The 19,688-nt window shown below is 39.9% G+C and overlaps 1 protein-coding gene across 15 annotated transcripts in view; it reads right to left on the bottom strand.

Moving 5' to 3' along the window:
• Positions 1-19,688, bottom strand: part of NFIB (nuclear factor I B) — a 295,847-nt gene that overhangs the window by 58,465 nt on the left and 217,694 nt on the right. For 14 of the 15 annotated variants that reach the window (XM_053372197.1, XM_053372196.1, XM_053372205.1 and 11 more), the window contains exons 4-6: positions 10,329-10,397; positions 8,516-8,636; positions 7,367-7,485 (exon numbers count right to left, since the gene is read on the bottom strand). In XM_053372197.1, the coding sequence (XP_053228172.1) occupies positions 7,367-7,485; positions 8,516-8,636; positions 10,329-10,397 (309 nt within the window). Of the gene's footprint in view, positions 1-261; positions 919-7,366; positions 7,486-8,515; positions 8,637-10,328; positions 10,398-19,688 lie in introns of those variants that run through there. The other variant, XM_053372207.1, reaches the window with a different exon arrangement.

Here is a 19,688-nt window from a genome sequence, read left to right as displayed (position 1 = left end):
CCCTCTCAGTCCCTTCTGTTATCCCCTGCTCTGTTTTGTTTTATGTTGTAAACAAAATAGGAAAAAAACACACAATCAAGTTACAGGAAGATTTTTCTTAAAAAATAGACAACAATGCTACTTCCAGCCCTCCCAGCATATACCTGCTCCTTTGCAGGGATTCGTCTTAGGAAAGCAAGAACTGAAGGTAAGAACTTGAAATAAAAACACAATAAAGGCTGGTGTATAATGCATGTATACATTTATTAGGATATATTGTAAGATGTTAAATATTTACAACAGTACAACAAATTGCTACTGGAATATAGATATATAACTCTCTTAAAAGAAGCTTTTGGTCATGCTTTCGTTAGGACAGAATACACAGTTAACACAATCAAATGGGCATCCTGTAAAGGAACCCTTACTGAATAAATGCATTTTCCAGGTAAAGAATGTTTCTCCAGGGGAGAAAAAATAGGGCTTAACCTTCAGTGTGTGCCTTAGGAGTTGGATTTTTCTGTCCTGTGTAGGTGAGCAACTGGCCTAGCTGTCCAGTTATGGTTTTCAGCTCCTGAACAGCACTACGTACCTCCCCTTTTAATTCTCTAAGTTCTGAAATTAAGATTTCCATTTTAGAAAAACCGTGAGACGGGGGTCTAATAAGGAAAGGTCCATCAGGAGATGGCCCCATATTTAAAGGAATTCCAGGGAAAGCAAGTCCAGAAGATGGGGAGATAGCAAAAGATGGCAGAGGTCCAGGAGGAGGATATTCTGCAGAAGATACTTGTTCCTCATCACAAGGAAGTCCGGCAGGGGGAAGGTGAAGAACAGGCGAAGGGGATCCAAGCGCTTCTGTTTTAATGGAAAGCTGGGGTTGTACTAGTTTGCTGTTGCTGAACGCAGGAGAACCATAGGAAAGTGAGCATGATGAAGAAACTGTAAAATTAAAATGTATTTAATTGTACACCCTAATGTACAATTTCAAATAAATCTTTATATCTGTATTCAATGCTCTAGGAACACACCATAACATCCTACTACTTTCCACGCCTGAGTAAATATGTTGTCTTAGTCTAACGTTAAGAATGAGTTTAACTGCTGTTGAGCCGTGCAAGAGAAACTGCTGCTGTTTTCCCAGGGACAAATTTTATTATATATATATATGGTATGGGGGCTTCTTCTTAACCCATGCCAGTTCTTTTCATAGAGTCCTTTCATGGCAAATGTTCTTGCATCCTGTTGCATTTTAAATTATCCCCCTTTCTAAGCAAGATCCTCTTCCCATCAAAGGGATTTTTTAATTTTATTTTTTAGAAAGAAAGAGGGGAGGGGAATGCATTCATTTCCCACGGTAAGCAATATCAACTATCATTTCATTACTTCATAAAACTGGGTAAGGATGGAAAGGAAATGCCGTATTGCATACCAATTGCAACCATGGAATGACTATTCATTTTCATATCACCTCCTAGCTTTGAATAGTGCTTTCAAGAAACGCCATTTTGTATGTGTACAGACAGGGACTTGCCTTTCCATTCTCTGTCTGCAACTCCCTGCACTATATCAGTGTCCAACCCAAAAGGTGTCTTTTGGTTTCGGAATGCCTTGGCAGTTCATTGCAATTGGAAATCAGGGTTGCCTGTCTAGGACCAAGCCCACCATCCCTGAGCAAACATGGGACAAATTACTTAGCAAAGGCAGCCAGACTCTAGGGGGTTTATAGAACAACTTGTGTCACTTGACAAGAGTTAGGTTAGAAGTTGCAGAATTAGCAAATAGCCAGCTGCATCGGTGGCGCCTGAGCAGAGGAGAGAACATCTCCCTCTTTTCTGGCAAACCATTATGGTGATTCGGGAGTGATGTGCTTGGTTCTGGTTGCCAGGATTTCTAATCTGAAATTCCAGGCACCTTCAGGTACCCCACTACTCCCCAAGCAGCTTCTGGGATCCTGGCCAAAATGTGTGTCATGCTTTGACAGATTGCTTTAAGTGCCCTTTCATCTCCAAGAGATTCAGCTTGGCTCAAGCCAGGCAAGGCACCTCACGGGCAGAAACAGCACTGGATCAGAGTCTATTACTGTGAAATTATTGTGCTTTTGAACTTTTATTTTGTGTCAGTGCTTTGCACATTCCCTTCCAATTAAATGAACTGCAAAGTCCCCGTGCTAATTTTTGAGCACTTCATGAAGAATGCACGCGCACTGAGCTCTTGCGCTCCTGACATGTACTTACATTTACTATTTCAAATTAATCTGCAAAGTAGTTACTGGTAAATGAATAAATGGGGGGGTTATGTTAAAGTAATTAACATATCAGATGCCATCTTTATATATGTGTGAGAGAATGTGTAAAAAAGTAGCATGGCTCAAGAGATAAAATAACATATTAACCACTGACTTTAACTTAATAATCTTTAATAAACGGTGAAACATATATATATATTTAACCCAAAAAATTCTCTTTTCTTACACTGTGATAAAATTGTCATCATTTTTTATTTTTTTGAAAAGAAGAATTACTTACCAGTAACTGTGGTTCTGCATATTCATACTTGTGGAGCAAAGATCTCAGGTGCTGCTGAGCTTCAGGAACCTTCTAGAAAAGCTGTGCCTGCCATTAGTGCATGACCGTACTCTTATGGCAACTGGATGTTGGGAACTGAGGTTACAAATAATCTCATCTTCTGCCACTAGCCTCAGAATCTTATGAAAGCAGCAATTTGGCCAATAGTGTTTCTTCTTTTTCCTTTGTGACGTGACCCGAGTCCTCTCGTATGGAGACCCTGGGGATGAACTGTACCAGGTCCCTTGGTACTTACCAACTCTGAACATCAAAACCATAGTTCTCGGTGCTGAAGTTGCCACAAAACCAGACCTCAAATGTGCCAATTCATGGTAAGAGACACATCTGCCCCTGAATTTCAGGAGACCGGAAAAGTATTTTTTGATAACGCAACGTAACAATGTCTTGGGTAAAGAATGATGGACAACAGGTGAGTGCGATGGAATTCTGAGTGAAGCGAGCCCCAGATATAGAACGTCAGAGTTGACTTTGATGGATAAAAGGGGTGTAAAAAAGAGTGGAGCTGAGCAGGGAGTGAAGGGGGTGCAATGAGGGAGAAAATGAGTGTTTTGTATTCTGGTAGGATTCTCAAACCACATGTCTTGTGTGAATGTATACAATAAAGAATCCTATTGCTCTCTAGAATTGAGTAGGTGATGACAGGTATTTTGACAACCACTACTGGAAGTCTGGGCTTAGTGGATTGAGTGAACTAGTTAACTCCAAGGACCAGGGCCTCGGAGAGGAACCTAGAATGTGTCAAAGGTTTCCCCTGAAAGATTGATCATGCTGCCTATCCCAAACCAACCTTATTCTAAGTTGGAAACACATTTGTGTTTGCACATTCAGGATATGCGAAGCCTGACAGTTTAGTTTACAATGGAAGGCTGTGCTTATCACTGAAGCACATCAACGGAAGTTGTAAGTATTTAAGTGTTTGAGAGGCAAAGTGACATGACAAACATCTCTTACAACTAAAGAGAAAGGATAGGAATCAATTCAGTAACCATTTAGAACGCATAGCAAGGAATCGGCTAATAACACTCCAAACACATCCATGCAGCACTATAATTACTATAAACTAATATGAATTATCAGTCAAAGGTTAGACTGCAAAAAAGTAAAACAGTCCAGTCCCTATAATAAATCTGCATGGGAAAATTATTCCTGATACACCATAGTTCATGATAAAGGAGCTGCAAGAGGGTGGACAATGACCATTTTTGAAAATTGCCGCTGCAGACATAAGCACATGATGTTTACCCATTTTCTTTCCCATTTTAGCCTATGTCTTTTGTGTAATTCACGTGGCAATAGCCACCAGCGATGTCTTTCCTATCAACATCTATTACAGGAGCAGGACTAAAGCAATGGAACTAAGATCCTAAACAAATAACATAGGTTGCTTTTCTCAATGCCTCAAGTACTACGAGAAACGGAAAAAAAGATTTAACGCCCAGATATGTTTTCCTACACCTCAGTTAAAATTGTTGACTATACTTAAAATTGCCAAATAAGGAAAGGGGAGGGGCACAGGAACTTATGCCACTCCATAACCCTGGCCCCTTAAATGACCGGTTTTTACCATGAATCCGTTTAGACACAATTTTTTTTTTCCTTAACTGCAGGTCACCAAAGCTTAAGCACCACAGAACTCTGCACTCCACAACTAGAATTATGCAGAGACCACCATGCAAAGGAACTTAAAAGATTATCCTTCTTGATACAAGCATTCAAGTTTTAAGAATTGGGTGACTTTTCATGAAATCAGTACCAAAAATCAACGACAACAAAACAGAGCATCTGTTCAGATGGTGCTCCCATCACTCATTGCATTTCCCCTTCCTGTTCCCCTCGTGGTGTACAGAAGTGATCACACAAATGGGAGCACGGGATTGCATCTTATTCTGGGTATGGGAATCACTCTAAATATCAATAACTAGGGTAAACGAGAATCCTCCTTAAATAGTTGTGAAGGTTCCTAGTACAGACGACCACTTCTGCATGTGGTGAGGGTAACTGAGGAGAATTAAAAATAAATAATTGAGGATCAATTTTGATGTCACTCTTTGGGAGATGAATAAAGAGCAATGTCTGAGCAGCCCAACAGATGTTGATAATAATAATAATAATAATAATAATAATAATAATAATAATAATACCACCAACCAACAGGCGAGTCTTTTTTTTTTAAGCCCAATCCTATATCCCCATGTTTGCAAATATATGTACAAAAAGATACAAATAAAACTTGCATTATTTATAGAAAGTTGGTGGGGGGAGTACATTCCAAATTGATATTTTGCAGTAAGTGGGGAAAATGTAAAAACTGACCCAAATAAAATATTATTTTAACATGCTGTAAAAAGATCATTTGGGGGAACGGGGGATACTGTCTGAGGTGCAAAGGGGCTGAGAGACATAAATATTTGGGGAATACTAAAATGGAACTTTTATGATTGGTACCACAACTGCTCCAAAGAGTGTAACATTCCCTTTAAGTAAAAACCCTGCACAAAAATCATCTTCTTAATGCTATGTTAAAAAGAAACGAGCCAAAAAACCCATGATCCATATAAATCGGAAACAAAGACTATTGCATACCATATACAATATGTAATTCATTTTTACGTGTAAGCTAGAAAAAGCTATTAATTGCAACTGGGAAACTGGATAAAATCATGAGGTGATGAGATGAAAGATAAGTATCTTCTGAGAATGGGTAGCTTTCACTGGCTCAGGAGAAGTTATATCCTTTTACCACAAAATACCTAATTCTAGTAACCCGTGCACTTTTCTGTATAATATTGCAGGTCTTTCAAATAGCAAACAAGGGCATGAAATCCTGGCAGAGACAATTGGCCAGAACTAAGGAAGTTTGATTTTTGCTGATCGGATATGCTTCGCTTGCCTCTGTTATGTTCTAGGTAAGTTTCAGCTCCTCAACCCCACTTCCATGCACTGATGTCAGAGGACATCAGTGAAAGACTTGCCACCAACATAGGCAACGGCTCTCGCTGATGTCATCTAAGACAAGGCATAGGTGCTCAGCAGTTTGATCTCACTCAGCCCATGGTGCAGGAAAACCCTTCTTTGCTGGGAGTTGCAAGAAAACAGCTGCCACTGATGTCCTCTAAGGCAAGACAGTGGGGCTGAGGAGGTGGAACTCAATCAGGCCTTATTACTATTGCCACTTAGCTGGTAATATGGCGTATCACTTGTATCAACAGAAAGTCAAATGTAAAGAACTGTTTTATTCAAGTACCCCATTTATATTTCAGATACTTCTTACATAAGGGAAGGTGGGAAAGGAACTGGTTGATAGAACCAATTAAAAATGTTCCTTTACAACAGGGGTGGCTAAGCCTCTGCCTGGATCTGTGCCACTAAACCAGGCATGTCCAAAGTCTGTTTCAGGGGCCTAATCCAGCTCAGCAACTTTGGTTGGCGCTCACGCATGTTCACTTCATCAAATCTGGCCCTATTTGAAAAAAAAGTTTGGTTACCCCTGCAAAGAATGCCACCAAGACTTCCCAATCTGTCTGCTCTTAAAAGATACTCTAAATGACTGGCCATGTCAGGGCTGGCTGACTACCAAGGCGGTGAGTTATTCCTCCTTACAACTGAACTATTAGAAGCCATGTATTTAGCATTGTGGAACTTCCTCCCAACTCATATTCTACAGGATTCGAAACCTGCGGGACCAGAGATTCTTAGAAGACTGGAGTAAATATCTGAATTATTTAAAAAGCAATTGTAATAAACAGATTATGCTAGTAGGACTGCAAGAAGTTCTGTAAGGAGAATTATGTGAAATATTGCAAAGAAGACTATGAAAAGAACTACTAGTTAATGATAATTAAAAGTAATAAAGAAATTAGGAAGTATTCAAGTTTCTATTTGGTTTTAAGGTGAATTTTTATTTTATTTGCTGCCTGGTTTGTTTTTTTATGCAAGCTTTATATGAATGCCTTAAAGAAATAAAAATAATGAATAATAAACGGAAGGTGCACTTTGTTATGTTTCTTACGTGCAAGAACAGTGAGCAGCATGATTGCTGGCTAAATGTCTATAACTTTCAGGGTAGCAGTTACTGGGCAGTAGAGGGTAAACTAGTATGTTCATTGGCTTATATGTATAGATAAACAGAAATAATTTAAGAACCAAGCAAAATGAAAATTTCAAGACATTAGGGAGCATACAATAGGAAGGCAAATCACCAGGGTTAAGGCTATTAGATCTTTTCTGGACCTGCTTCCGAATCTCTATTAGCAAACCAACATGGGGAAATAAAACAAGTGAAGCCATTTCTTTTTCTTCATACCACAGGCAGCTTTACTTTCTTAATGCTTTCACATCAGCTTGCTATTAAAGGCACAGAAACAAGGCCAGAAAAAAGGCAGAATGTTTATTCATTTTCTTATAAAATATACGGTGAAAGCTTAATAATTTATTCAATTATTTACCGGCGTTGCTAGATTCCGCTAGCCAGAGAGTCAGATGAATAAATTAATATCTATCCCGACCCTCTAATTTGACAGGTTTAGCTTCCAGTGAAAACTGTTGTTTTAGTAAAAGGATTGGTATGCATATTCACAATATCTGGGTGTAAAAATAAAAAAAACGATGATGGTAAGGTTAATGATGACTAATGGACACTACTTTGTAAGTTTGAAAAGTCTAGGAACATACTTCAGCCTAGTAGTAGATTTAGATTTGAATCTCCATTTCAAATTGCAAAGCATGAATGTATTTATGAGGTAAAACAAAATTCCATAAATGATAATGTGTCTGAAGCACTATAAAGTCATGGATTTACTCACCTTGATCTCTTTCATGCCATGTCCTGCTCCCAGCAGCTGGTGAATTGGGGGAAGGATAAAAGTCCCCTGTTGGGCTTGGTTCCATATTCTCATCTATGGATATAGTTTTGGGTCTCTTACTGTGAATATATAAGAAGAAGCGTTAATTTAACTGCCTTTATGTGTATTAAAAGTAACAACAGGCAGCTCTTTTGATCCAGATGGCATGTGTCAAGCCTAAAACTCTTCTTGGGTTAAACCAAACTCTGATCTCATGTTTCCAGATCCAAAAACCTATTGCTCACATAGGATCTCACTAGATTTACAAGGAGCATCTCTCCACCTCCATTGTTCAGCCTGGATACTGAGGTCCAACTCCAAGGGCCTTCTGGCAGTTCCCTCACTGTGAAAGGTGAGGTTACAGGGAACCAGGGAAGAGGGCCTTTTCGGTGGTGGCACCTGCCCTGTGGAACGCCTTCCCATCAGATGTCAAAGAAATAAACAACTATCTGATTTTAAATGACATCTGAAGGCAGCCCTGTATAGGGAAGTTTTTAATGACTGATGTTTTATCGTGCTTTTATTCTGTTGGGAGCTGCCCAGAGTGGCTGGAGAAACCCAGCCAGATGGGTGGGCTATGAATAAATTATTATTATTATTATTATTATTATTATTATTATTATTATTATTATTCACACTTCTTACATCACCAGTATTTGCTGTTGTTGCTGTTACTATTGTTTGAAAAAATGATCGCTTTGAAAGCTTCCACTCTATTTTGCTGACTTTCTTGATAATGTAAAATGTATCACCACACCTACTTGATTTTTCCATTTTAATAGAAAGCATTGGAAATATTTAACTGTTACTTGTCTACACATAATTAAGAAGTACAATATTGCACCTCATTGTCATTTTATTTACACGCCGCCTTTCCGCCGTTAAAAACTACGCTGAAGGAGGCTTGCGACATAAAAAGCATTGCATGATTACAAAAGATAACAATGGTAGTCTTAAACTGTAAATAAAGCACATCAATAAGTACACTGCTGAATTGAACAATTTCCACATAAAGCATAAGATATAAAAATAAAAATACAAAAAATAGCAGCAGCAGCAACAACAAACACCCTAATGATAGCTAGATCTTTTTTAAAATGATATGCTCACCTGGTTGGTGGAGAGGATAGTGACCTCTGTAAGTTTACACCCGAGTTCATGTCATGGTAGTATGGTTGACTTGGAAGTTCTCCAATGGGGAAGTTCACTCCAGCTCCCTGGGTTATAGGCGCTAAAGAACACAGCATTAAGATAGTCACACCAGTCTTTAAACAACAATTTAATACTAACAAAAGCACACCCTTAAACGAAGTTCTCTCTCTATTTTTGTCTAATGAGAAGCAAGAGGAAATTAATTTTCCTAGTTGTATAACTTGAGGAAAAATTAACCCATAACCAGGGAAAAGCTAGACAGTTATGTGATTAACTAGTTCCTTGAGTTCTCCCGTTCCCTCAACATTTAATGAAAAAAGTGAAAATTACTGTCAGAAGTACAATACTTCTGTTATATAATTTAAAATGTATTTATTCTGGACGCAACAACACAAAAATGGGATTATTTTAAATGCAGCATAAACACATGCTTGTTTCAGTTGGTGAAACAGAATATCTATTGGAAAATAAACTCTTATTTTACATACATTAATATGCTCCATGCATTATTTTCACTTTCATGAATACTAGCATGCATTACATTCCTGATTTACAACAAATGTGTGTATTTATTATTTCTTGGTGCCCTTCAATCAAATTCTTGGGGTAGTTTACATACAATTTACTTGCTAATTGGAAGGGCCCAGAACGTTAAACTAATTGTTTCATGTCACAGTTTAATAATCTCAAATACACCTGATTTTGGAAGTTTTCACTGTTGCTGCATATTTTTGAATGACTTTAATGCAATTTAGAATACTAAAGGCTGCAATTGTGTGCCCATTTACCTGAAAGTAAGTGCTAGGGAATACAGTGGAATTGACTCCTGGGTAAACATGCACGAGTGCTGTACATTAACACATTTTTCTATTCAACCAACCACTTTACCATGCAAGTATATTCGAAAGCCATGATGAATAATCTTAGCTCAGGCTATTATCTAAATATAGGATGCTCACTGTATGTATTATTCTCATGACAGATAAAGAAATGTTTCTAATGTATTTATTAACTATTCTGAACTAAAATTAAGCTTCCTATTTATAACATTTCTTCCTTGCTGGCATAAGAAAGCTTGTTCCTTGTTTAACTGATTTCCATGCTTATAAAAAAAAATTCCTCGCAATCTTCAGTATAAACTAAACTTGGTATGCAAACCTTTGTAGAAAATAAAAATGTCTGAACAGATCAACCTGATACTTCATTAAAACAAAGCTAATAGTATAGAACTGAAACTATTAATTTAATGACAATCTCGCTCTGCTCTTTCAACCAAAGGCTTGCAGCCCAATCCTATGCAGGTTTATTCAGAAATTAATTTGATGGCACTTATTCCTAAGGAAGTGTCCATATGTTTGCAGCCATAATCATATATATTTGGTGGACCTCGTTGAATGGGATTAATTTATTAAATATACTCTATAGACATGTAACTTATCTACAGGGCAAGTCAGAGTGTTAGCAGCTTGCTCCAAGTCATTTGGTGACGTTCATAGGGTTCACTAATCAGATATATAATCAGATCCTACTGTATAAACACTAAACAATGCGTATAACCCCACAAAAACAGCCTGTATTTTTAAAAGCACATGGTCTGTCAGAATATGCCAATTCAACAATGGGAGGCCAAGGGAGAAGAAGATTTCACTATAGCACGTGTCTAGGGTTCCAGGGACTTCAAATGTTAAGGTTTCCTGTGGTTTGGAGTTCAGATTCTTAGCCAGAAACATTGTAATACACAAAACTATAAGTTAAAAGAAGAAAAACTTACTTCTTGACACCCGCACCAGTTCCGATACATTGAAGACTCCAGATTTTACAAAACTATCCTCAAGATACACTGGAAGGGAAAACATGAAGACAATTAGTTACATTGGGATGAAAAAGACATTCATAAATTCAAATGGCCACTCAAATGCTACAAAACTAAATTGTCAGAATGTATCAATTATTATGAGACTTTCTACATTGGTAGATTACTGCAAATAAATAGCATATAATTGCTTTCTCGATCGGTTTTCTATTTTGGAAAACTGTTCCCCCCCAATGGAACCGGGCCACACCAAACTTGCACACAAGCAAATGTTTCAAGTATGTTTCACAGTGGCTAAAATGGCAAACCTTTTACTCAAATAGATTTTTAAAAATTGTTATTATTTTGTTATTATGTTACATATTTTTGTGTCTTGATGCTGTAAACTGCCCTGTGTTTCTCAGATGATGGGTGGTATAATAATAATAATAATAATAATAACAACAATAATAATAATAATAAAAAACATCAGGAAGAACTTTCTGACGGTAAGAGCTGTTCGACTGTTGAATGGTCTGTTGTGGGCTCTCCTTCCTTGGAGGTTTTTAAGCAGAGGTTGGATGGCCATCTGCCATGCATGCTTTAGCTGAGATTCCTGCATTGCAGGAGGCCAGACAAGATGCCCCTTAAAATGTGTGTGCATGAGTGGCAACGGAGAGGTACCACCTGTTGTGTTTCGAGACTCCATAGCCACCCCCTAGTTGATGCATAAGACACAAGGACACGGATATTAGGTTAATGGTTATTGGGCAAATTGAGGCCACAACTTTATTGGTTACAGATTATGAGCGGTATTGGCTTAGGCATTGGAATTGACCTGACTATATCTGACTCCTGCCCATCATGCAGGGAGTCCTATAAGGGTCCACCACCAGTAGGGGGAAGCCCCGTCAATACAAAACAACTCAAGCTCCCCCTGGGTTCCCGACGGGGTCGTGGCATGGCCCTAACCCTGCCCCGGACTTCGGACATGATCAACACCCCTGGATTCATTTAAGGCAGCCTTTCTCAACCAGTGGATCCCCAGATGTTGTTGAACTACAACTCCCATCACCCCTAGCTAGCAAGGCCTGAGCTCAGGGATGATGGGAGTTGTAGTCCAACAACATCTGGGGACCCACAGGTTTTGAACCGCTGCTTTAATGGAATACCCTTAAGCTTGGAGGGGCAGGCGATGGCCACACCTCACCTCCCCCATCATAAGATCAACCAATGCCTAACTGCCAAACCTTACAAAGTTGTGATGATTGCTATGAGGTAGGCAAAATCCAAATGGCCCATGCCAATTTGCCAAGTGGAAAAATTCCTGCCAGACCCCTCAACGGTGACCAACTGAGGTCCATAGCAAGGCCAATATTGAAACCTGAAAATAGGGAGGGCGGGCAGGAGATCAAGGAAGAGAGCCAGAAGGAAGCTCTCTGGCTTGCGCCACCATTTAAATGGGGCCCGGCCACGCCCCCCCAGCCAGTGGATTGGCTGGTTGGAACAATGACGTGGGCGGGGACCTCTGGGAGATGCGTGACTCCGCTCCCCACCCCCAGACGGGAGTGGATGGCCATGTGGTCCACCGCAACTCCTCCCCACAGGGAAGTGGAGTGAATATCTATTTCCCCTTATTGGTAGCAGAGCACCCAGCCAGGTGAGATTTGAGATTTAGCAGCCCACCAAAAAGCACTGCAACACAGCAAGAAATGGTCATGCAGGATACAAGGTCCTTTAATCTCCAGACCCTCCTCCTGACGCACAAAACAGAGGTGCAACTCGGCTTGTAAATACGTTCAAATGCATTGCAAATAAAATTGACGAGGCATGTGGCAATTGCAGGATAGGGAAAGCGATTTGAGAGGAGGAGTGTTTAAAGAGTGGACAAGTGCTGCTATTTTTCTTTTCCATTTTCCTTCTTATCTCCTGTACCTGCTGATTCTCGCCCCCCCCCCCCCCCGGAACAGCCAAATTTTTATTTTTTTTTAATACAGCGATTTTGCAGTGAAGAGGTTTCGCACGGAACAGCTGTTTAAAACATTTAAGAAACTGTGCCATGGAGTTGCCTTTAGCAACAAGCAGTGAAAATAAACACACTGCATGCTTCCCTTTGGGCTGAGGAAACAAAATGGCAAGGTTGTGCTCAAGAAAGCAGAAGTAAGGTGATAGACAGCACTCGAGGAAACGTCACCACAAACGTAAAGCCCTGCCCAAACAATGCACCTTAATGTATTTACAGTTGCGTAATGTGCAATTTGAAATTAGATTCTCTTCCTTTATAGGGTTATCTGTGGGTTGGAAAAATCCCAGTCAGCTGGCAGAAAAAGGGGAAGCTGCCCCTTGAATGAGGACATCATATGTACACCGAGAGAGAGAGAGAGAGAGAGAGAGAGAGAGAGAGAGAGCGCTTTTAATCCACTTTAAACTCGCATGTGGAACCCTAAACTAGAAAAAATAGCTGAGCTTAGAGAACAGGAGTATTAAACATTGTTTAGCATCCATTTTCCGTGCTTCAGCAGCCCCCACCAGAAAACAAAATTGCATCTATTGGCCAGTGGATTTAGTAGATAAGGGCAAGAAGTCGCTGGAAGATACTTGCCTACATGTTTAATTTCCACCGCATGCAATCTGGAGTAAGGTTACCAGATTTTTTTCAATGAATGCAGGGACACTTTTCAACTTCAATGGATTTTGTATGGGGACTAATTTGTAAATCCAGGAACTGTCCCCGGGAAATGGGGACGTCTGGAGAACCAAGTTAGAAGAAGAGGGGATACTCTGCCCACCATTAAATAAATAGCAATTAACTTCATCTTAGCAATGAAAAGGAAATTGAAAACCTTTCTTCTCTTTGAGCAGCGTTAAAAAAAAAAAGTTTCTCCCTTTTACATAGCTTTTGTATATTCCTTGACCTGGAAAAAGGAAGCAGCCTAAGCACCCCCCCCCCTTTTTCATTACACAGACAAAGCAATATTGAGAGTAAAACCAGCTCTGAAAACGCAGCAGACCCACAGTTTCTATTTAAAATATTAAATGAGTGTTTAAGAGCTTAAATGAGAGGAACCACATAGCTGGCGCCATGCTGCATTACGCATCATCCCCAAGCACTCTGCTCTGCAAGTTGCATTCCAAAGGTGCCTTTGAGTACAGGAAGGTAAACACAATATGTTCTAGCACCAAGAGGATTTGGTGAGGATATCTAGTTAGCAAATCCACTGTGGCTGGGTACTTGACTTCCAGCTGTGTGATAGAAAATAATTCTATATTTGCAATCTGCTATGATGGAAAATCACTCTATATTTGCAATCTGCTGTGATTTTGTTGCAGAGGCGGCAAAAAGTAAGCAGCAGAAAGTTCTTACCAAACTTTGAAAAAAAGAAGAAGCTATTGTTATGTATGCATGCACAATGGCTAGATGCTAACCTCTGTTGAAAAGAACATTTCATTTTTCTATCATATCATCACAGTTTGTTCAAGGGAAAAGAAAGAATTTCCCTCCCACATTGCATGGTGCTTTAACTTCAAAAATGCTGTGCTATGCGTGCCTACTCAGAAATAAGTCCTACTGAGTTCAACAGGCTCTATCACGGGACTGCAACCTAAGTAATTCCTGCATTAACTCATAATATACATTTTAATAGAACTTCTTGGCATATATTTCTCATTTACTCCCTGTCTGGTGGCCAGATTTCACAGCACTTAAACCTAATTGTAAAGGGAATTGGGGTTGCTCGTGCGTAAGGGGGCTGCTGCTCTAGGCAACGTTGTCTGGCTAAACCTTTCCCTGGCTGGACAGCCCTTTCTCCGTGGCTGTCTCAGTCACTGGCAGAATCCATCAGTGGGCGTTTCCTGAACTTCTTCCAACATAAAAGCTCTTTGACGCCAAGTCTCCGCCTAGCCTCCCTGCGCGGAAGTCTTCTGAGCAGAGTAGGCGTGGCCAGCGGAGGTCCTGGGCTCTCCCCGCTGGTCTCTGTGGAAGAGTCTTGGAGCCATCTCTCCGAAGTCCTTCCCTGCTCCCCTTTCTTCCAGGTGTCACACCGATTTCCTTCCCCAAAGGAGGTGTTCTCTCTCTCCCTGCTAGTCCCTTCTCCTGCATCGTTGGGGAGCCTTACCTCCACTCTTGGCTCCGATGGCAGTTCCCTGACACTAATATAAGGATCTAGCAGCATCACTGACTAAAGACTCATTTTGCCCAAGAGATAATGTCATGTGGAATAGTATAATTCACTAATTTTTATCACTGCTAACTTTTAAATCTGGTGGAGGAAAAGCTCTTCCTGCAAAAATCTGAACAATGCCATTTGTTATCATCAAAGGAGATGCCTCCGTATTTAAAGACCAAAGAGCTGGAGAGGTTAATTGCTTTCTTCTTTTTTAAGGAGATGTGAAAACCCCTACTTTAATACTACAATTATGAGGCTGGTGTCATTGTGAATACCGGGCAAAGACCCAAGTACTGTGTGCACCCATCTCTTAAAAGACAAGTTTGGAGCAAGTTGTCATAACACAGCCTGTGAAAAAAAGAAGTACCTGAAGGCTATGTGGACTTTCAAAATGCAAGCTAGTGCTTAAAAATGGATTTTCCTCCATTCAAACACACCAAATTACTAGCTGTAAATCTTGAAGGTTTATGATATAAAATATTTCATCCTACCAAGAACTACCTCTTTCAGACCATTTAAATCACAACGGCAACTTGTGTTAAAGGGCCTAGTTCTACAGATACTTAAAATACCTGGTCTGGTATTTACAAATCTTCATTCAGTGCATTAAGGATCTTTCAGTTTAATTATAAATTTATGAATAAAGCTATACTGGTTGTTGTTTTTTATTTCAAAGACTAGAATTGCCTTCTGCTCTCAATGAACACTATTTACAGCTCATCAGACTATGTCTTGATACTGGACTCATCATGAAGAAAGAAGTAATCAAATTGTGCTCAGATACCACCTAATACAAGTTCAAGATCTGGGCATCCAACTAGTAAAAAGAAAAAAAGGGGGAAAAATCTGGCCAATTGACCAGTCAAATGTAATCAAGGAAAGTTCAATCATTTTTAACTTGATCAGAAGAAAATGATGCTTTAATTATCACAGGTTTGGCACATGCTGACTATGAAGGGATTCATACATTTTGATTGGGCTTTGTAGCCACCCCAAAAAAGGCTATGTTTATCAGGTCCCTTTTTCTCCCTCAACTAGCAGGGACTCGTTCCCAACATTGTGTTATGCCTCCAAAACTAAGCACAAGGTAATAATCCCCTGCTCCCTTTCCAACTGCAAGCTTTGGAGCTAGAGAGACTGCTGGAAAATTGATGGAAGATCAAAGGTGCCCTGAGGAACTTCTGGAGCAATTCCTCATCTGGGAACATATGTCATGCTGTATTTCTGAGGTGTTCAGAGCCCGGCAGAAATACAATTGTCCAAGGCTGGGACTTGTAATCCTCTCAACAACAAGGTGAAACAGCACAGCAGGCACTGAGAATGGACTTGGGAACTATAGAACATAACTTTTTAAAATGGCAAATAATTGGTATAGTAAGGTGCAAGGTTTCTATAAATGTGAATTATTCAGTCACTACTGAATGGCTTGTCTCTTTGGCTTTTATTATAGAACAATAGGGTCAGCCAACAGTTTTACTTACACACACAAACACACACACACACACAATCAAAAATGAACTCAACTTAGAGATAAAGCCAAGAAACAGCTATTATTAAAAACAAAAATTATAAAGGCGGATGTGCAATGGGCAAATAGTGAATATCCCTAACATCAACTATCAGCATCCTTTGAACAATCCTTTCTATCAAGTTCAAACAAGGACACGCAGCAAGTACTCTTAGAAAGTACTACACCATTAGGAGCTCCTTGCATCATGAGATTTATCAGCACCATAGCAGATGTAACTTAAACATAACGTACGTAACGTACTCCCTGTGAGATTGTATCACTTCAGAATCCAGGTGGGAATCACATCTCTGAAGCTTCATATCTCTGGAATCGCACCAAAAGCTTGCGGCAAAAGGAACATTCAAACGTCATATAGAAGTGTTTTTCTTTTAGCCTTGTGTTAGCTTGCCATATGTACAGGTTTTGAATGCGGGTGGGAATCAGATAGCACTTAAAATTGTGTTTCTGCTTATCTGAATTAATTCCGAGGAAGTTTTGTTTGAGGGGGCCTTAATAGCCAAGGTGAAGTATCGTTAGTCATTATACTGTCTATGCATTGTAAATGTATTTCACAAAGAATAAATGGTATTAGGGGAAGGAGGTGACAGTTGGCAACTGGTTGGTTATTCTGTTTGTTGACTCTCAGTGAACATGGGAGTGTAGAAACTTCAAGCAAACGCTGGCTGGAGGAGTTGCCAACCTCACAAGTAAGGATTTACCTTCAAGTCTTGTATAAGGTGTCTATTTTATCACAAATAGCTAACAAGCACACCAACGCTTATTTTTGTTTGCTCTATTTATTTTAGAAAAGAGAGAACTTCCAGCAACCTTGCATCTCAAAGGCAGGGACAGTGAAACCTCTTCCATTTGCCAATTGGTAAGGCCAACTGTGTTGCAGACAACATCTGCTGGCTACTTCAGATTTTATTATTACTGTTTTTGTGAAAAAGAAAGCCAGAAATGTAAACATGGAAGAATAAACACATTTCACTTTAGTTTTAGTAACTTCCTGCATGTCTCTTGCACATGGCACACTGCAAATCCAAACAAACAAATCATTATATTTTAAGCGAAGGGAAGAACACTGTGATCTCTGCCAACATCCCTTCCCATTCAGAAAGAACACTACCCTGCTTTATATTCTGAAGAAATCTCAAAGTGGTTTACAACACATTAAATCATCAGTGTGGTGTAGTGTTTAGACTAGGACTTGGGAGATCAGGGTTCAAATCCCCACTCAGTCCTGAAGCTCACTGGGTGACCCTCTTAACCTCTTAACCTACCTCACAGAGTCTGTGTAGGGATTGACTGAGGAGGGGGTCTGAACCATGTACTCCTTGGAGGAAAAGGTGGGGCACAAATAAGCCCTTCTGCTTACCTGTTTCGGAAAGCTGGAGGGAGCCAGCCAGATTGAGATGTCTTTAACCAGCCTGGCATCCAGAGATCTCCACCTGGCTGCAATTGGACCTGTGCCAGTCTAAAAATGTGCCTGGCACCTGGGGAATTCCTAACACTGATAAACAGATCTGGGAGGGTCGAGAAGGAAGTTAGTACAAGAATCTGGGGCATATTTAATGGTTTGGGATACTTGAGGTGGTGGCAATGTTAACTAGGAAAGCTTTTTGGATGTCTATGTGTTTTGATGAGAACTTGTTGAAGGTGCTAGGCAAGGAAAGGGGCAAAAACCTCTGCTTGGCCACTGGGCCTGTAGTACTGTATGTGGATGCTGCAGCTGTACCACCGCAAAGTTGTGATGTTGCACAACTCGAGTGCTCCTTATACCCCCTTGCTATAGCCTCCCCGACTTGCACAGGCAATGAAATGATGTCATGTGATTCCAGCTGTGCTACAATAAGTTGGTGAAACTGGGTTCCCCAACTAATACATGTGTTATGTATAATCAATTCGCATGTAGGATCTTGTAAAATGTAGCACCTGCCTATCAACGGTAACTGAATAACAACAAATTCCTCATATGTTGCAATCATTCCAGGAAGGAACAGCTCAGTTTATAATTGAATATGGAACTGTGCCATCAGAGTTCTTGCCCTGCAGCAACACACATACACACACACACACACACACACAGAACCTTCTCTCAAATGGAGATTTACCAACTGCAGCCAATATGTTTAAAAACAGGTCAATAGAAACTGGGAGCTTCTTGGTCCAAAAGCCATGCAACTTCCAATCAATGGGTTTCTCTGCCTACTGAAAGTGTTGGTCCATCTGTTAATCAGGTGTCATGGGCAACAGCACCAAAGTTCATTTAATTAATTTATGAAAGCTTTAGGGATACCAATGGTTTGTGTGTGATGGCTGATACGGATTTCCAGCTTCTTCATGGTGCAACAAAGATTATGAGATCGGCGACTGACGTGTGTGACATTTCATTTTCATGAAGCATTGGTTTGTCTTCCCACTACTGGCTGAACCTTAAGAGTGAGCTAAGTAGCCCATTAAAATTTGTGGGACTGTTAAGATTTCAAGCTTCTCCCTACAACGAGAAAATCTGCTTTTAGACACTAAACACGGGCACAAAGAAAAACCTGAAACCACAGAAAATGGTATGCTGAGTGTTGCAAGAAAAAAAGTATTGTGTAGGATTGGGAATAGCTTATGCAGGAACAGATTCTCTGCCTAGTACTACAGGAGTTGTGTAGATTTTGTGCTACTGAAGTTAGTAAATTTTTGAAGTTCATTAACAAACTAACTAGTGCAGGATCTCTAAACTTGTGTTCAATTTCCCCACACGAGAGACATGAGTTTAACACCTAATTCTGCAGAACTGGAAGATCAGTTACTTCTTAGAAATGCAAAAAAACCCCAACCATTGAATAAACAAGTAGTGATGTAGAAAAAAACACATTTGAACATGCCACTGGAATTTTACAGATCCATCTGCCCAAGCAAACATAGGAATTAACCACAGTTCATTTGTAATTTTGTAATTGTAACTTTTTTTAAAAAAAACTCCATATAAAATAGCCAGAATAACTGAAACAGCAAGAATCACGAAAGGAAATTGTAAAAGTTTATTGTGTGCGGGGAGGGGACAACAAGGGTTGCTTGTAAAATAACAAAATGCCAGTGCCTTAACTGACACCATAATCCAACGGCACTATAAGTATGAGACACTTCTCTTAATTCAAGACTAACAGACTTGGAAGGAGCACCACTGCTCCAAGAATCCATACCAGAGGGAGCATGCAAGGGCAACACTGCAAGAAAATCTATACAAATAGATTCTGGTCCATTTGTTATTTACAAAAACATTGTTCCCAAGTGTTTTCAGTATTATATCATTCAACACGCTGAAGCTGCTTAAGCAGAAGAGAGGCAAGGGACTTTTAGGCCATAACTTTTCTACCCTTCTTGCCATACAGGTTAGTTCCCTGTCGACAAGAGGGTAAGTTATAGTGCAGTAAAATAATATAGCCATCCATGCTCAAAACACATGCAACTCAATGAAAAACTACTAATTATATTTTCAGAAGAGCTATAAAGATAAAGACCACCTATTACGACTAAAAGATTAATTCTGGAGCCATGTTAATGCTCGTCCCGCCCTAAACAGCTAACAGAAAACCATTACATAGCGTGTATAGCCAGGCCTAAGGGTACGTAGCTCTTCCAAGGCTGCTGACCACATCTATCAGAGTA

The sequence above is a fragment of the Podarcis raffonei genome, chromosome 17 (genome assembly GCF_027172205.1).
Source record: "Podarcis raffonei isolate rPodRaf1 chromosome 17, rPodRaf1.pri, whole genome shotgun sequence".
Taxonomy (NCBI): Eukaryota; Metazoa; Chordata; class Lepidosauria; order Squamata; family Lacertidae; genus Podarcis; species Podarcis raffonei.
Note: the sequence above shows the minus strand (reverse complement) of the source record. Positions and strands in the feature narration are given on the sequence as shown.